This window comes from Agelaius tricolor, unplaced genomic scaffold, assembly GCF_023055355.1.
Source record: "Agelaius tricolor isolate 1412-34295 unplaced genomic scaffold, bAgeTri1.0.p SCAF_71, whole genome shotgun sequence".
Lineage (NCBI taxonomy): Eukaryota > Metazoa > Chordata > Aves > Passeriformes > Icteridae > Agelaius > Agelaius tricolor.
In genome coordinates this window covers 1,228,738-1,246,030 of record NW_027269331.1, presented here as the reverse complement: position 1 = coordinate 1,246,030, position 17,293 = coordinate 1,228,738, and the positions used below count along the sequence as shown (strand labels likewise).

General features: G+C 57.5%; 1 protein-coding gene across 2 annotated transcripts in view; it reads left to right on the top strand.

The window, feature by feature from the left end:
- Positions 1 to 51: 51 nt before the first annotated feature.
- Positions 52 to 17,293, top strand: part of ARHGEF17 (Rho guanine nucleotide exchange factor 17) — a 29,198-nt gene continuing 11,956 nt past the window's right edge. For both annotated transcript variants that reach the window (XM_071417931.1, XM_071417930.1), the window contains exon 1: positions 52 to 3,011. In XM_071417931.1, the coding sequence (XP_071274032.1) occupies positions 81 to 3,011 (2,931 nt within the window). In that variant the 5' untranslated portion in view covers positions 52 to 80. The remainder of the gene's footprint in view (positions 3,012 to 17,293) is intronic.

The following is a 17,293-nucleotide window of genomic DNA, read 5'->3' as shown; positions in this document are numbered from 1 at the left end:
GCGGGGCCGGGGCCGGGGCGCGGCGGCGGCGGGGCCGGGGGGCGGGCGGAGGCGGCGGCGGCGGCGGGGGGGCACCGACAATGGCGGAGGGGGGCAGCGGCCGGGGGGTAGCGGCGACTCGGTGCCTCCTGCCCGCCTCCTCCCCGCCTTCCTCCTCCTCCTCCTCCTCCTCCTCCTTCTTCTTCCCGGGTAGGAAAGTTTCAGCGCCGATCGCGGAGCAACAACCGGGCCGGGCTTTTGGCAGCCTGGCCCCGTCGGTACGGCAGCTTTCGCTTCGTTTCACCGAGCCGGAGCCGACGGGCCCGGTTCATGCCGGGGCTCAGCCGCCGTCCCCGGCTCCACCGCCGCCCCCGCCGCCGCCGCCGTCGCCGCCGGGCCCGGGGTTAAACGCGGAGCCGCCGCGCTGGCCCAGCGTCCCGGCGATGCGGAAACTCTTCGGGGAAAGCTGCCGGCAGCCGACGGCGGCCACCGGGAATGGGATGGGGAACGGGAGCGGGAGCGGGAGCGGGAGCGCCCGCGGAGCTCCCCCGCCGCCTCCGCCCCGCAGCCGCGTCCCGCACCCGGCGCTCCGCTCTCCCCGCGGAGCTCCGCCGGAGCCCGGCCCGCATTCCTGGCATAACTCGGCTCGACCGCAACCACCCTCCTCCTCCCCATCACCCCGCTCCAACGGGGACGATGAAGCCGCGGCGGCCCGTTCTCCCCGCGTTTCATCGGGCAGCGAAGGTGAGGGGCAGAGCGCTGCCCTCCGGCCCCGCGCCGCACGGAAGAAGAAGAAGGAGGGCACGGAGGATGGCGATGCCGAGGCCGAAGGCTGCGCTAGGGTGGTCCCCCGCCACCCGCTGCCCATGGTGGCCCGCGTCTCCAAGGTGAACATCCTGCCCTTCGGCAGCCCCGGCGGGTCACGCAGCAGCAGTCGCTATTCCAGCACGGAGACGCTGAAGGAAGAGGAGCAGTTTGGAGTCTGCTGGCCCGGCCAAGGACGGACTCTCCAGGCGGGTTATGGTATCTATCGATCGCCCAGTTTCGGGGCCAGCGATGGCCTGGCTTGGGGACAGCCGGGGGTCCGCGTCCGCCCCAAGCTGCCCCAGAGTGTGGCCAAGGCAAAACCAGACTATGGGAGCGAGAGCCTGCACCAGCCAGGGCTGGAAGGGGAGCGGGCCAAGCACCGCAAGTCCTTGTCCAACCCCGACATAGCCACCGAGACCCTGACTCTGCTCAGCTTCCTCAAATCGGATCTCTCAGAGCTGAAGGTGAAGAAGAAAGGGGTGAGGATCGGCCTTGACGTGGGCTCTGAGGGATGCTCCAGCGGTGCCAGCTCCTCCCCAGGCGGCTGCGGTGCCGCTCATCCCCAAACCCGCTGGGCGCCGGGCGAGCGGCCAACGCTCAAGGACCTGACGGCCACTTTACGTCGCGCCAAATCCTTCACCTGCTCCGAAAAATCCGGGACACGGCGGCTTTTCCTGCAGAGCACCATGAAGCAGAGCTCCTCCGAGCTCCTTCTGGCCTCTACGGACAGCCAGGCCCGGGTGGCTCCAGGTGGGGGACAGCAGGGGGACGAGGACCCTCTCCCCATGGTCATCCAGGACCAGTACATCCAGGAGGCGAGGCAGGTGTTTGAGAAGATCAGCAGGATGGGTTCGCAGCAGGACTACGGCTTTGCCACTGAGCAGAAGGACAGCGGAGGTGTGGACGGCGCTGAGGTGGTGGCACCGACGACGGGGACGACGGACGCGACCCTTCGGGGACAGGTGGAGAGCACGCGGTGTTTGAAGGACGTGGAGCTGGAGGAGAACCTCACTCACAGTAAATCCGTGGAGGAGCTGTCGGGTCACGAGTCGAGCGTGACGGACGAGGGCATCGTCACGGAGCCAGAGCCCGTGGGGATGCCCTTCCAAGGCCTGCACGAGGCTGTGGATGCCTGGATGCTGCCCAGTGCCGGGCCCGCAGCGGGTGGCTCCGAAACACCGCTGCCCGCTCACCCTGTGGCAGCGGTCGAAGACCTTCCAGCTGGCAAACCCGAGACTCCGAGCACCCCTGGCAGCCTGCGGCGCCGACGTAAGTTCCCGTCAGCGGGCGCCAATGGGATGGAGGGCGGCAGCGAGGGTGGCACCGAGCCCTACCGCTCCCTCAGCGACCCCATGCCTCACCGGAGACGCTCGGTGGCGGAGGAGGCCAAGAATTTCTCCGTCGACAGCAACCTGCTGGGCTCACTGAGCGCCAAGGCGGGCATCCCCCAGCCCGCCGCCATCGCGGGCAGCGCGGGCAGCGCGGGCAGCGACCTGTCCCTGGGCAGCGATGGGCCCCGCGACTACAGCAGCCTCATCCGCACCATCGTCAGCCAGCCCGGCGCCATGGCCAAGCTGGGCGACGACAAGGCCAACGGCAAGACCATCAAGAAGAAGTCACTGAGCGACCCCAGCCGCCGTGGTGAGCTGGCACCTGGCGCCTTCGAGGGTCCCGGAGAGGCCATCAGCGAGCTGGAGGCCAGCATTCCCCCATCCAGCAGCGAGCCCATCCTCTCTGCCCAGCCCGCGGCACCGGGCACCGGCCGCGGCTACGGCTTTGACCCCAAGCTGGCCGAGGTGCTGTCCCCTCGCGTCGCCCGCCGCAGCTCCAAGAAGCGCTCCAACCGCGCGGCTCACCAGGAGAACCAGCCGCCCCCCGCGCCCGCCGTCCTCGCCAAGAGCCGCCCGGCCACCAAGCACGTCCGGCACACCAGCGAGCCCGCCACCTTCGTCCCCATCGCCGTCCCCGAGCCGCTCGTCCCCTCCGGCCACCACGGCCACCTCCCTCCGCCGGCCGCCGGCCGCTCACCTGGGAAATCCTTGCCGACCCTGCAGCCTCCTTCGCTGGAGGATGTCACCAAGCGGTACATGCTGGCCCTCAACTCAGGTGACACGTCCCCCGCTCCTGGGGATGGCCCCCGCTCGCCACCCGCTGCCCCACCGCCCCGGCTGCCCCGGTGCTCGCGGCTGCCCGACGAACACGGCCCCAGGACCAAGCCACAGGTGGTAAGTGCCCAGCCATCCTGAAAGCACCTTTGTTTCATCCAAAGCACTGGTGGCCTTGGGGTCTGTCATGTGTCCCTTGTGGAGGATGGACAAATTCCCATCTGCAGAGGCACTGCTGGGTGGGCCAAGAGCCCTCCCAGCCCTTTCTGATGGTTCCCAGGGGATGAGCTCTTGTTTGTTGGGGCAACCTCCCTGATGAAAAGGTGTCTTTTGGATGGGAAAAAGCAGTTTTCAGGTTATTCAGGTTAAATAGCACCACGTTTTAGTGGAAGAGGGTTTCAGAAATGTATTATGTTTATATATAACATCTCTCAGTAGTGCTGATATAAGGTACTGATAAATTGACCATCCCTGAGATGCTGAACCAAACATTGCCTTTTCCTTGGCTGAGAAGGCTGGGAAATGATCCTTCTGCTTGGGAATCCAAATGCTACACCCCTTATTGAGCAAAACTGCATTTTCCCCCCCAAAAAACCACCATCCCTCTACTTGGGATCATGAGCATTGCCACGCTGGTGCGTGGGAAAAAGAGGGAAAATATTTTTGTGCATGCACTGAATATTTGATTGATAGGTGAAAGTTTGATCCTCTCTGGGGAAGAACTGGCGCAGTCTGGGGGATGTGAAGGTGCTCTGCTCACCCTGAAGCACAGCTGCATGCTTTGGGATCTTTCTTGGGATGGGTTTTTGGCATCGCTGGCCCCTTGGCTGAAGGTAGACTTGGGTTCCCATCACTCCGGGTGTTTGTGCCGGGAAGGGCTTGGAAGCATCACCTCCTGCTGCAGCACAGCAGTGCCAGCACCCACGGGGCTTTTAATAGCTCTGGGAGAAGCCCAGAAATACCCATTCCCGTGGGGGATCTGCTGAGAGCTCGCAGGAATGACGCTGGCAGGGCTCTCTCCCCTGCTCCAAACCGATTTAAGAGGATGGGCTGGACCATTCCCTTCCAGCAGCCACTGCCGGCAGCCAAGCGTGAAGTCCCCGGGGCTGAGCCCGGCGGTGTAACCCTTGCTGGCCAGGGCAGAGCCACGTGGGGAGAGGCTGCTTTTCTTTGGATCCTCCCCAAATCCCCCAGCAGCTTCCCCCCAGGGTATTCTCTTGGGATCTGGCATCCTCCTCACAGGATATTCTCATGGGATCCAGCAGCCCTGCAGCATCATCATCCCCAGGAGGTTCTCCTGGGGTCTGGCATCCCCACAGCATCATTTCCCCAGGTTATTCTCTTGGAATATGTCATCCCTGCAGCAACATTCCCCTCAAAATATTCTCCAGGGATTTCTGCTCCCCATTCAGCTCCTTCTCCTGTTGTTGTCCCCACTGCCAGAAGCAACTGTTGGTGGCTGAGAACAGCATGGCCACTCTTGGCCACTGTGTAAAACATCCTTGAGGATGTTTTGGGTGAATTTGGGGGATATTTGGCAACATTTTTTGCCTGATGGACCAGTTCAGGTTTAGTTTTTTGTCTTCTCTGATCGTGGGCTGAAAATGCTCTGATTATCGAGCATTATAATGAAAATGGGTTAATGAGGAACCTCCTGGAGCTTTGGCTGCTGCCGCCGTGGGGACATTGGCAGGTCCCCAAGATGAGGCTGTGCACCTAGTGGCATTTCTAAATAATTAATATGTTTAGTTTATATAAAATATTGTTTATCTCAATAATTTATAGAGAGATATTTCTTACTCAGGCAGGTCCCTGTGGTGTCCTGGGGCCGGTACCTGATGGCCCCAATATCAGGGATGCTCTGCTGACCCCACACCCCGATACACCCCCAGCCCTGGTCTGATCCCAACTTTGGGGTGATTTGGGGTGGATTTTTACCAGCTGGGAGCCCTGTTTGGCTGAGCATGTCCTCAGGTGGATGAGCCACCCTGTGGAAGCAGACCCTGGGGATGCTACTCCTCACCTCGCCTGAACCCTCCGGCCCCGGGGAACAGGGTGCGAATTTTCCCTTTTAAGGGCAACACCACAGCTGTATCTTCAAATCTCTCTCCTGCCTTGGGATTTCTTTGTGCTCCAGCCATATCCTAACTGAAACCAGGATTTTTATTTCTCCTTTTGATTTATTAGATGGTGGAGCTGGGATGTTTTATTTCAGATGGCATCAGCTTTGCCTGGGGGGGGCCCGAGGGGGACCGAGCAAGGGGGTTGCTTTAATTCTGAGTGAGAGCACTGAGGACCAGATATAACTTGGCACTGGGATGGTTGGCTGGGAACAGGGATTTATCCCTGACCAGCAGAGAAGAAATCTCCTTTATTTTTTACTTTTAGATTTTTTTTCCCTCCCTAACTCAATGGGAAGGGCCAGTGTTGTGAAGCCATGAGTCTGTATGGGGAAAGGGCCACATCCACTTGGGAATTTTGTGGGATGGGAGCATCCATCTTCTATTATGGTGGTGATGGTGAGGAGGTGTCCATCTCCAGCAGACTGTACTGGGAAGGGATTCATAATGGGGTCTGGCACCTCTGGAGTGATTCTCTCTTAGAATATTCTCTCCCAAAATCTTTCACCCTCAAGATATTCCCCTTGGATTGAGTATCCCTGCAGCATCATTCCCCACAGGATATTTTCCCAGCTCCCATGGTTTGGTGGTGGCTTTGGCAGAGGTGCATCTGGCACATCCCACCCAGAGAGGTAACGTGGTGTTCTCCCTCGGGGGCAGCACTGTTTGTCCTGGGTTGCTTTCCAGCAATTCTCCATGGGGCTGGAGCATCCAGTTCATGCTGGGGGCAGAAGAACTCCTTCACCCTGTGCCTGATGATGGGCACCAGGCTTTTAATTCCTTGGGGGTTGTTAGCAGCACATCCCACTCTGGCGGATCCTGTGGGAGAAAAAAACCCCAAAACTCAAGGTAAAGACTTTTCCCTGCTTCCAGCATCCCAAAAGCTGCTGGAATGGGCAGCACACACAATGTGTGTGCATCTATGTGCAGCCCCACAGAGCCTAGCAACAAGCAGGATGCATGTAGGACACTTTTGGGATGGATTTGGGGTCCATTTGCTGCTCGGGATGCCAGACTGGCAACCCCTCGGATCTCTCTTCCCCCCATGGCTGAATCCATCTGAGGATGGAAAATTAGGTATGCTCGCTGTCCTGCTGTGTTTGTTGACTTAGCAGCACTTGGATTAAACAGGAAAATATTGATTTAAATATAGCACCTCTGGGGAGCAGGGGAGTCGTGGGAATGTGGCCTTCCCCACCTGCCGGTCCCGAGCGGGGCGGCCGCACCCCGGAAAAGCCATCAGGGATGGAGGGGATCCCGCAGGGAACGGCGGGGTCACGTTCCCAGGGAAGCTTGCACAAATTTCCTCCCCAGCATCCTCCTTCCTGGCTCATCCCCCCTCCTCCAGAGGCTCCTCCTCGCTGTGGGGACAGCTCAGAGGTCGGATCCATGCACTGGCCATATATTCCTGAAGTTTGTCATCTTTGGGCTCAGTTTCCCTCTGTTCCACTTGTGTGAATCCCCAGGTTTGGGGCTGTGGCTGGGAGTTATCTTGGTTTTTTTTGGTGTTACTGGAAATCTCTAATTAATTAAAGCAGCTGCAAGGGGTGAGGTGGGAGTGGGCAAATCTTGGCTTTCCTCTCCCTGCTCCAATGGTTTGGCCGGGTTTTGTGTCCCTGGATCTGCCGTGCTCAGTGAAATGCTGGAGTGGAGGGAAACTGAGGCAGCCCTTCAGAGAGGTGGGATGTGGGATGGAGCAGGGAGAAGTTGGCTGGGATCAGGGGATGCTGCCTGTCAGTGGCATGGATTTACCCCGGAATCAGTCAATCCTTGGGCCAGGGGGGTGACCCAGCCCAAATCCCCTTAACTCTGCCCATTTTTGTCTCTTTCTTTCCCCACTGCCAAAGTCCCTTATCTTAGCCCATTTCTTATTCTTTCCTTCCCCTGTGCCAAAATTCACTTAACTCTGCCCATTTTCACCTGTTTTTTTCCCCTGCTAACAAAGTCCCCTAAACTCTGCCCAATTTTTACTCTTCCCCAGTGCCCCAAATCCCCTTATCTCTGCCCATTTTTGTCTCTTCCTTTCCCTGGTGCCAAAATCCCCTTAACTCTGCCCATTTCTGCCCCTTCCCTTCCTCACTGCCAGCTCTTTGAACAGGGCTGCTTTGTCCCTTGTCCCCTCCACTTTAATTAAAAGCCTCTAATTAATTAGGCAGCGAGATCCACCAGGGGAGGGGGATGATCCACGTGGGATGTGCATCCTTTGAGGCCTGTGCTGGTGGTGTGGGGCAGGATCCAGGCTTGGAGGGACAGGGTTAGCCCTGGGCTGAGCTGGTGCTGGGGGCTGGCCTTGGCCTGATCCAAAGGTCAGGCTCTTGGCAGGATCCAGGCACTGCAGCCAGGGTGGGAGGCTGGAATGGGCTCCCAGCCTCTGGAGGGACCCACAGTGCTGCAGCTGGGATGCACCAGCAGCTCCCTGGGGCTGGGGTGGGCACGGAGGGAGAGGCTGCTTCTGGAGCTTGTGCATCCAGGGAAATCCCTGGGATTTGTGTGCATGTCCAGTCCTGGAGTGCAGGGATACTCATACAGGGGGTATGGAGAGGGCCTGCTACAGGGACACTCACAAAGGGAATCTGGGGGATATTTGGCAGCATTTTTTGCCTGATGGACCAGTTCAGGTTTAGTTTTTTGTCTTCTCTGGTCATGGGCTGGAAAGTGCTATGAAACCATCGAGCCTTATAATTAAAATGGGTTAATGAGGAACCTCCTGGAGCGTTGGCTGGTGCTGCCTTGGGGACATTGGCAGGTCCCCAAAATGAGGCTGTGCACCTAGTGGCATTTCTAAATAACTAATATTATTCAGGGAAGAGGTCCCTGGTGCAGGGATGCACACATGGGGTATGGAGAGGGCCCTGGTGCTGGGATGTACTCTCAGAGATGCACTGGGCAGCCTGCCTGCACCCTGCCTGCATCTGTGCACAGATGCCTGGGCTTTTCCATGGAAAATCACATGCCTCCAAAGCTCCTGGGAGGAGGTGGCCTTGTTCTTCCATCTGCTCTTGCCAGGGAAGCAGCAGGTCGGCCTCCCTGTGATGTAACCTCCAGGTAACCTCCTGCCAAACCCAGCTGGGATGGAAGCTCAGAGCTTCCCAGGGCTTGTTCCTGCAGCCTTAATCCAGCATTGCAAGGGTTGTGGAATCCTTGGAAGTGTTCAAGGCCGGACTGGGTGGGCCTTGGAGCAACCTGTTCTAGTGGGACGTGTCCCTGCCCATGGCAGGGGGTAGGAACAAGATGAACTTAAGGTGCCATCTGGTCCAAACCACTCTGTGATTCTCTCACTCTCTGATTTAGAGCCTTTCCCAGGGGTATTTCTGAAGAGGGAGCTTTCCCCTGGATATTGATCCCTGTGTGATGGGAGTGTCCAGAGAGGTGATGTGCCGAGGTCTCCCCTTGCTGAGCTCCCTCACCTGGTCACAGCAGATCCCATGGGGCATCCCACAGCCTCAGAGCTCCAGCAGGAACTTCTCCTAAATCCAGGATGGAGAAGGAGGTGCCCTCACACGAAGGGAAGGTGCAGCAAGGCAGCACTGGGGTTTGGCTGGTACAGTTTCCTCTTCTCTCAGGGCATGCCCTGGAAAACAGGGAAAAGGAGACTCTTATCCTCCCATCCTCCTGGAAAACAGGGAAGGAGATTCCCATCCTCCCATCCATCCATCCATCCATCCATCCATCCATCCATCCATCCATCCATCCATCCACCTTCATCCACCTCCTCCCATCTCCATCAACCTCCATCCATGTCCATGCTCCCATCCAGCCATCCCCCTCCACCCATTCCCACCACCTATCCAGGACAACAGTCTCCAGGCATGATTTTCCAAGAGAACCTGGTCCATCTTCCAGGATGTCTCCTCCTGAAGGCTTGCACAGACAGAGCCCACTAAAACAAAAGCTTTGCCATTTCCACCATGGTGCTTCCAGGCCTGGATGTGTCCAGTGAGGAAAAATCAGCCACTTCCACCCCCTCTCCCTCAACGTGGCTCTTTTTAAAGCTCTGATGGTTGGTCCCGGTGGGGCTGTTTCTCCGGACTCCCTTGGTTTCCATGGAGAGGATGAGTGAGGAATTTCAAAGGGAATGGCTCCAGTAAATGAACTCTTCTCTAAAAATAGTGTGTTTGCTTTTGGTTCTTTGGGAACTGCAGCCTGGCCAATGGGAAGGAGAAGGAAAATCAGCATCTGGGTAAAAGTATTCCAGTAACTCCCTCTTTGTGCGAATTCCCGTTGGAGCCACTTGGCTTCCGGGGGAAGAGGAGGCTGATCCCAGTTCCTGCCCTCATCACCACCATGCCTGGGTGCAGCTGGGGGCTGTCCCCAAGCCTGCTGCTCCTCTGTACCTTGTGCAGGGTATTTTGAGTAGAATCCCTTTAATCCCAGTGGTGGAAGGATTGGAGGGAGCAGATGCTGGGCTTGTGTGACCCCCATGTCCTGCATTGTCCTAGAAGCCCCAGGCACGTCCCTTTTTGGGAACCAGGAGATGGCCACCACCACCTTCCACCCCACCAGTGACATCCAGGACACCAGTGAGCCCCAGCAGGACATCCCTGCATGGATGTGCTGGGAAAAGGACACTCGTGGTAGTACCCACCACCAGGTTTCCTCTGGAGGAGTCACCATCCCAGGGAGGGGACAGCCACCACCAGGTGCCCCCTGGAGAAGCCACCAGCCTGCTCTGGGATCACCAGCATCCCTGCACGGGGCTGGAGAAGGTTTCCTGGTGGTGCCGTGGAGTTGCTATTTGTGACTGGCTGTTCCTGAGCCCTCTGATACTCTCCAAAAAAAACAAAAAGGGAGTTGTTTGCATGGGAAGATTGGCATCTCCGAGCCTGGGATATGGTTTCCTGCTTTTTTTAGCTGGAGTAGCAGCAGACTCGCTGGCCTGCCCTGATTTGGCATCCCTCTTCTTGCTCTTTTTTTTTTTTGGAAGAGTTTCATCCTGACCCCTCGGCAGAAACACCGTCGCTAGCGGTAGGGGATCGGGTTTGGTCCTTTCGGTGCTTTTTGGCTTGCCCAAAACCCCGGTGAGATGGGATGTAGATGGCTCAGAGCCTCGGTGAGCGGAGAGGGAGCTCGTCCCTCCATCGTGCAAACCTGGCACAGGTCAGTGGATGCTGAACCCCCCCTGCTCCCCTCTCCCCTCAGCCCAGGGTGTGCTGTGACAGTGACAGGGCAGGAAAGCTGTCACCTCTCGCCCCGGCTGTGATGTGACGTGGGCTGTGGGCGTTCCTGGCGAGGTCTGTGCTTCCCCCCCCTCCCCAGATCCCTGCTTGCAGCAGGGTGAGGGGAGCACCAGGAGCTGGGAGGCTGTGGGGCACAGCTGGGTGAGGGCTGGTGGCTGTACCTCAGCTGCTTCCAGGCGTGGATCCAGGCAGGAGGGACAGGAGAGATCCTGGCAGGGGCATGGAATGGGGTGGTCAGGTCTCCTGCCTCCTCTGGGTGTCCATCAGCTCCTGGGTGTTTGTGGACTTGTGGGTGCCCACGGACTTCTAGCACCTGTTTGATCCTAGGAATCCATCTGTCAGCTCCTGGCTGTCTGTCAGCAGCTGGATGACATTTCTGGGTGCCCATGGCACCTGGGGGGCCATCAGCTCATGGGGGCCCGTGGGTACTTCTGGATTTGTGAGTGTCCTGACACCTGTTGGATCCTTGGAATCCATCAGCTCCTGCATCCCCATCCCCTCTGGGTGCCCAGTGGCTTCTGGGTGTCCATGGACTGCTGGGTACCTGTTGTATGCTGGCCATCCATCAGTTCCTGGGTGCCCATGGCCTCTGGATGCCTGTGAGTGTCTGTTGGCTTCTGGGTGTCCTTCAGCTCCTTTGTGCTTGTGGATCCATGGGTGCCCAGAGTCTCTTTGGGATCCTGGGCATCCATCAGCTCCTGGGTACCCAGGGAGTCCCCACTGGCTTCTGGGTGCCCGTGGACTCCAGGGTAGCTCCTGAGCAGCCATCAGCTCCTGAGCATCCATCATCTTTGACTCCTGGATACCTCTTGGCTTCAGGTGTGCTTGGAATTCTGGCTCCACGTGGAGACCTGCATCCCCATCATCTCCTGGGTACCAAACAGCTCCTGTGCCCGTCACTCCCTGCATGCCAGGCTGGCTCCCTCCTGGCTGTCCCAAGACTTCTGGCCCCATTCCAGCAGGCAGCCAGGGCACCTCCCACCCACCTGGATGCCAGGCTGGCATCCAGCAGTGGTGCCAGGGAGTGCCAGCACTGGGTACCCCTCTCCCTGGCTTCCTTGTCCCCCAAAATCCTCATAACCATTGCTTTTGGGGTGGAGTGGGATGTGGGGTCAGGCTTGTGCCAGCAGCAGAGGATGCTGGTGGGGGATCCAGGGATTCCAGTGAGCTGAGGGGGTGGAATTGCTCCTGTCCTGGTGGGTGCAGGGCCAAGCCCACTGGGAGGCAGCAGGGAAGGAGCAGGGGGAGGGAAGAAGAGCTGGGCTGACCTCAGCATCTGGAAAGCTGCGCTCTTGGGCCGTGGCCTGCGTGCCGAAAACCGGAGGCAAAAAAAACCTTCCATATTTGGTGAAAGTTGCTCCAGGACTCGGCAAAGGCTGGCAGCAAACGGGGGGCCACAAGCCCCCAGCTCTGCCCTGGACCACTGCTTTTGTCAGGGCCCTGCAGACGTGCCAGGGGATGGATGGTAGCTGGGGAGGGTTAAATTGGGGTGAGCATCTCCAGCTGGGTGGGAAGGGGGGCATGGAGAGGGGGGATCCATGGGATGCTGCCAGCAGCACAGGGAGGATGCAGGAGATGCACCAGCACAATCCTGAGCTTCAGATTTTGGCAGAGGGGAGAACCCCACACCCCAGTGCCATTGGTGAAAATTTCTAGTGGAAATCCCACAGGAAAAGCCCCACTGTGCATTTAGAGGAGGAAATTTTGTTGCTTTGGGAGATGAGTCTCCTGCAGCTCCCCTTTCCCCATCCCACTGGCATTGCTCCCAGCACTGCTGCTCCCCTGGGCAGCACAGGGATGCCCAGCATCCTTCAACCCTGCCTTGGAAAACTTGCCCCAACTCCTTTATTTTTTATTCCCATTTTTTTCTCTCACGCTTTAAAAGCAGAATTGCAGCCAGGCCGTGTCCTCCCGGGATGAATCACCGCAGCCGAGAAGTCCAAGAAGGGAAAACAACTGAATTCCCGTGTGCTGGGGCTGAAGCTGCCCTGCTGCTCCTCCTCCTCCTCCTCCTCCTCCTCCTCCTCCTCCTCCTCCTCATCCTCCCCATCCCAGAGGAGGTGGTGCTGCTGGGTTTCTCCATGGGAGCATCCCTGACCAAATCAATGCTCCTCTGTGAGCTGGGAGCCTGGGAAAAACCACGGCCGAGGGAAAAGCAAACATCTCCAGCCCCGGGCCTGCGAATAAACACGGGAATATTATTAGTAACTGAAGCAGGGCTGAATCAGAGCTGCTGATTTATGCTTTTATTTCCTTTCAAGAAGTTACTCTTTGGAGAGCAGCTCGGACTTTCCTTACCCGTGGGAGAGCAGGGAGAGGCTGGGCAGGGAGGGAAAGCAGCCCGGGATGTGATTCCCTATGGCGTCGGGCAGGCTCCCTCTGCTGTGCCACAGGTCCTCCTCTTCCCATGGCAGTGGCTTCCCCAGGACCTGCTGGTCCCAGGGATGGGCTGGCTCTTGTTCAGAGATGAGAGGCTGCTAGCAGAGAGGGAGGGATTGGAAGCCAGGGATGAGGTGACACCTGGAGAAAGAGGTGACTTGTGCTCGGGGATGGTGGTGGTTGGTACCCAGGGATGGGCTGGCATGCCCCAAAAAGGTGACTGGAACCATGGAATGGAGGTGGTTGGCACCCAGGGATGGCAGTGGCTGCCATCCCCCAGCTTTATGGCATTTGTGGGACTTATGGCAGAGCATCACTGATCCGAAGGGAAAGGCTGCTTAGGTTTGAAAACCCTACAAAACCCAATCCAACCTCCTGCTTTAATACTTCCCAAGAGGACAGAATGTGATTTTTTTTTTCCCTCGAGTGATTTCCTGCCAGAGGCTGAGTGATGGAGGCAATACAGGATTGGATGGAATAGCATCATCCTGTTTTGGGAGATGGTGCCAGCCAGGGGCTTTTCTGGCTGCACGAGGAAGTTTTAGATGCCAGGACGATGCTGTTTGTTGCTGAGGTGTTTGCTCATTGCATTGGGATGGATGGAAGCAGGTCCAGCTTATTTCCAAGACTTTTCTTTCTGGAGTTTTGGTAGAAACAGAGCTGAGGATGTGTTAGAATTGTCAAGCTTGGGAGTTCACTGTGCACTGTCCCCGCAGACCAGTGGCTCCCACTATGTCCCAGCTCCCTCTAGTGGGATCTACCCTGGGAACAAGCATGCAGGGAAAAAAAAAGGTGCAGAAATTCCAGATTCTTTCAAACTGGGAATGCTGGTTTCAAGGAGGTGCCAAGATTCATGTACCTCCTAGCACAACCCTCCTGTGACACCCTAGAGAATCTCCCATCAGGAGCTGGCAGCAGAAACAAGCTGTAATTGAGGGAAAAACAACTTGTATTTATTTACTCTTTAAATTTTGGCGTGTTTTGGAGGGGTGGGAATAATTTTGCTTGAGGCAGGGTTAGCTCCTCCTTCAGCAGCTGCAGGAAGGCCCTGAGCAGCAAATCCCACTCCCAAAGTGGTCTAAACCACTCCATTTTTCCCCCTAAATCTGGATATTTTTGCCCCAGAACAGGGTCTCAGGGACAAAATCCCTGCTGCAGCTCACTCAGGCTGTGGCTGCGTGAGTTTATACCAAAGAAAGGGAGAAACACTGAGTGCTGTGGGTGTGGGAATTTTGGGATGATCTCTGGGGACACAGAGATCCTCCTTGCCATGGGATGTGATTTTAGCATCCCAGATGTGGGGTGACAGCAGGAGGAACACCCTCCCACACTGACCCAATCACCAGGGTTTGGGACAGTGGGGGGAGTCCTCAGAGTGGCTGGAATCATCATCATTCCATGCACTGATGTGTGCAGGGGCTCCAGGGCCAGAATCTCTGTGATGGCTGTGATCCCTCATGGAATGTACATTCCTACTCTCCCTTTGGCCTTTGTTTGTTTAAAAAATGGATGTTTTAGGACTTTCCTCCATCCATGCCTCTTTGTTTGTGGGGGTGGAGGCAGGACACAATATGCCATGGCCTTTTCCAAATGTTTTAGGATGTTTTCGAATCCCTGGGGATGCTCAGACTCCTCCTGCATCGATATTCCTGCGCAGGGAAAAGAGAAATGATGGGGTTGCTCTTAGGTTGAGCCTAGTTCAAAAATAAAATAAATCAAGATGGAAGAGTTCCCATCCTTCTTCAGGGCTGTATTTCCAGTGACAGAGGGAAAGCTGGGGGAAAAGGCATTTCCTTGGCCCCCGTCCCAGGTTTGGGGTGCTGCTGAATCACCCCCAAACCCCTGGTGCCAGATCCTCTCCAACTTTGGGTTTTCAGGAGCATTTTGCCACGCTGGCACAAGCCTTGGGATGAGGATGAGTCCCTTGGCTCCATCCCAAGGAATTGGCACGCATTTCCCAGGAGGGTTTGGGGTTTTGGGAGAGGAAACGCTCAGGTTGGGAAAAAAAAACCCAACAGGGGCTGGTCCGAAAGGAAATCTAAAGGTGTTTACAAAGAGCCGCGCTGCTAAAAATAACCGGCTCATATTTTAGACAGCCCTAAAAATAGGCAGCGCTGTTGGAGTGGCCAAACACTCCCAGGAATTTCCTGTGGGCTGCGGGCCGCCTGCAGGGGGGTCCGGGCTCGGCTGCCCGGCATCGCTGCGGGGTTCGCATCCCGGGGTGATGGAGAGGGGACCCCCGAGAGAACAGCGGGATTCGCCCCGGCTCCTTCCCTGCGCCGGGCAGCACGGGTTTAACCCTTCCGCAGCCGTCCCGTGTCACATCCCGAGGGATCCGAACCCACGGGAGGAGGGCGCAGCAGGAGTGCGAGTCCCCTTGCAGTGTTCCAGGGACACGCTGGGTGGGATGAAGGGATGATCCAAGGGGAGCGGGAAAGGCTCGGCTGCGATGGAGGGACCGGGCGGTCCCGGGGGAGGGCTCGGGGAGCGGCTGCGGGCGGAGCCGCCGGGTCACGGCAGCGCCGGGGCCAGCGGGGGCCGGACCGGGACAGGACCGGGACAGGAACGGGAATGGGATTGCAAACCAGAGGGATTGGGGATTGCAATGCGGTGGGACCCAGGTTTGCATCCCTGGTGGGTGCGGGATTGGCGGAAGAATGGGATTGGGATTGCCACCCAAATTAACCAGAGATTGGAAAAGGAATGGGATTGGGATTGCAGCCCAAATGAACCAGGGATTGTAAAAGGAATGGGATTGGGATTGCAGCTCAAATGAATTTGAGATTGCAATGCAGTTGGACCCAGGTTTGCACCCCTGTTGGGTGCAGGATTGCAAGAGGAATGGGATTGGGATTGCCACCCAAGTGAACCTGGATTTGTAAAAGGAATGGGATTGGGATTGCAGCTCAAATGAACCCTGCATTACAAGAGGAATGGGATTGGGATTGTAACCCAAATGAACCTGGGATTGTAAAAGGAATGGGATTGGGATTGCCACCCAAATGAACCTGGGATTGCAAGAGGAATGGGATTGGGATTGCAACCCAAATGGTTCTGGAATTGCAAAGGAATGGGGTTGGGATTACAGCTGTATGGGTCTGGAGTTGGAACCCAAATGGGCCCAGGATGGCAAATAAACGTGTCTGGGATTGCTACCCAGAGTGTTGCAGCCCAGCTGGGCCAGGATCTGCAACCCACGTGGGTTTGGGATTACAACCCTAAAGCACCCAGGACTGCAAGCAGAAGGGTCTGGAATTGGAATCCAGATGGACCTAGATTAGCTACCCATTTTGCTCTGGGATTGGAACCCAAATGGATCTGGAATTGCAACAGAAATTAGTCTGGAATTGGAGCCCAAATAAAACAGAGATTGCAACAGAAACATGTTTGCAATAGGATTCTGTCAGAGCCCAGGATTTTATCCCTATTGGATCCCAGATTGCAATGCAGATATGCCCAGGATTGCAATTGAGATGGGTTTGGGATTGCAGCCCAAATGTGACTGGGGTTAGCACCAAAATGAATCTGGGACTGGAGCTCAGAACAGCCCAGGTTTTCAATCCAGATGGCTCTGGAATTGCAATGCAGATGGATCCAAGCTTGCAACAAAACTGGTTCTAGGATGGCAGCCTAAAGGAATCTGAGATTACATCAGAAATGGGTCTGGGATTGGATCCCAGAAGAGCTCAGGTCTGGGATTGCAAACCAAATAAACCCAGCATTCCAACAGCTGGGATGACCAGGCACTGCAGTTGTGGGAGCAGGAGCTGCTGCTGCCTTGAGAGCAGCCTCGTTACCTGGGTGCAATTAGCATTCCCTCCCCCTGATCCCTGGGTGCATTGGCAGCTCCTGCAGCTCCCAAGACCTGTCCCGAGGGTCCTTTCTCTGCCTTCCCGGGGTGGGGTGCTCATCATCCTCACTTCCAAGAGGAAATTTACTGGCTGCAATTGCGAGGATGCAGCCCTGCTGCACGCCGTTGCTGTGGAAACGGGGTGAGCGGCTAATTAGATTTAATTAACGAAGCAGGAGGGGAGCGTTACAAACAGATCTGGGCAGGATGCATCACCCGGCCAGCAGGGATGTGGGTGCTGAGGTGGTGATGCCGTGGGGGGGAGAAGGGGGCGTGCCTCAGTTTCCCTGCCTGCAGGATCCCTGAGCACCCCAGCATCACCCGTGCGTCCCCATCCCTAAAAATCCCATGCCCCAGGAAAGTACCATCTCCCCCGCAGCATCCTCGCTGGGCAAAGCCTTTCCAGCCGCATCCCTCGGCGGGATCCGGCCCTGCCTGCATCCCTGCGTGTCTGTGTGGGCTCGGCTCAGCCTCCCGCCCGTGCCTGGCCCGCTCCGGGGGCCGGGGGCCCTGGCGTGGCCGCGGACGCAGGCGCAGCCTGGCAGCCTGGCAGCCCCGCTGCCGCTCTGCGGGAGGGTTTCCATCTTTCCATACATCCCCCCGGTTCCACATCCACGGCGATATAAATAGCGCCCCGCTCCTATTCCCCTCCCCGCCGCATCCCGGCGCAGCGATCCCGCTCGGGGCGGACACCTGGGGATAGCGGCAGGGAGGTGAGGCACACGGAGGGGATTTCTGCGCCATTCCTTGGGCCGCGAGGGACGGACCGACCCCCGGGAGCCGCATGCTGCAGATGGTGAGGACCCTGGCGCAGTTCACCATCGCGCTGGAGGACATGCGGGACATCGGCGACGGCATCGACGCGGCCTTCGCCAC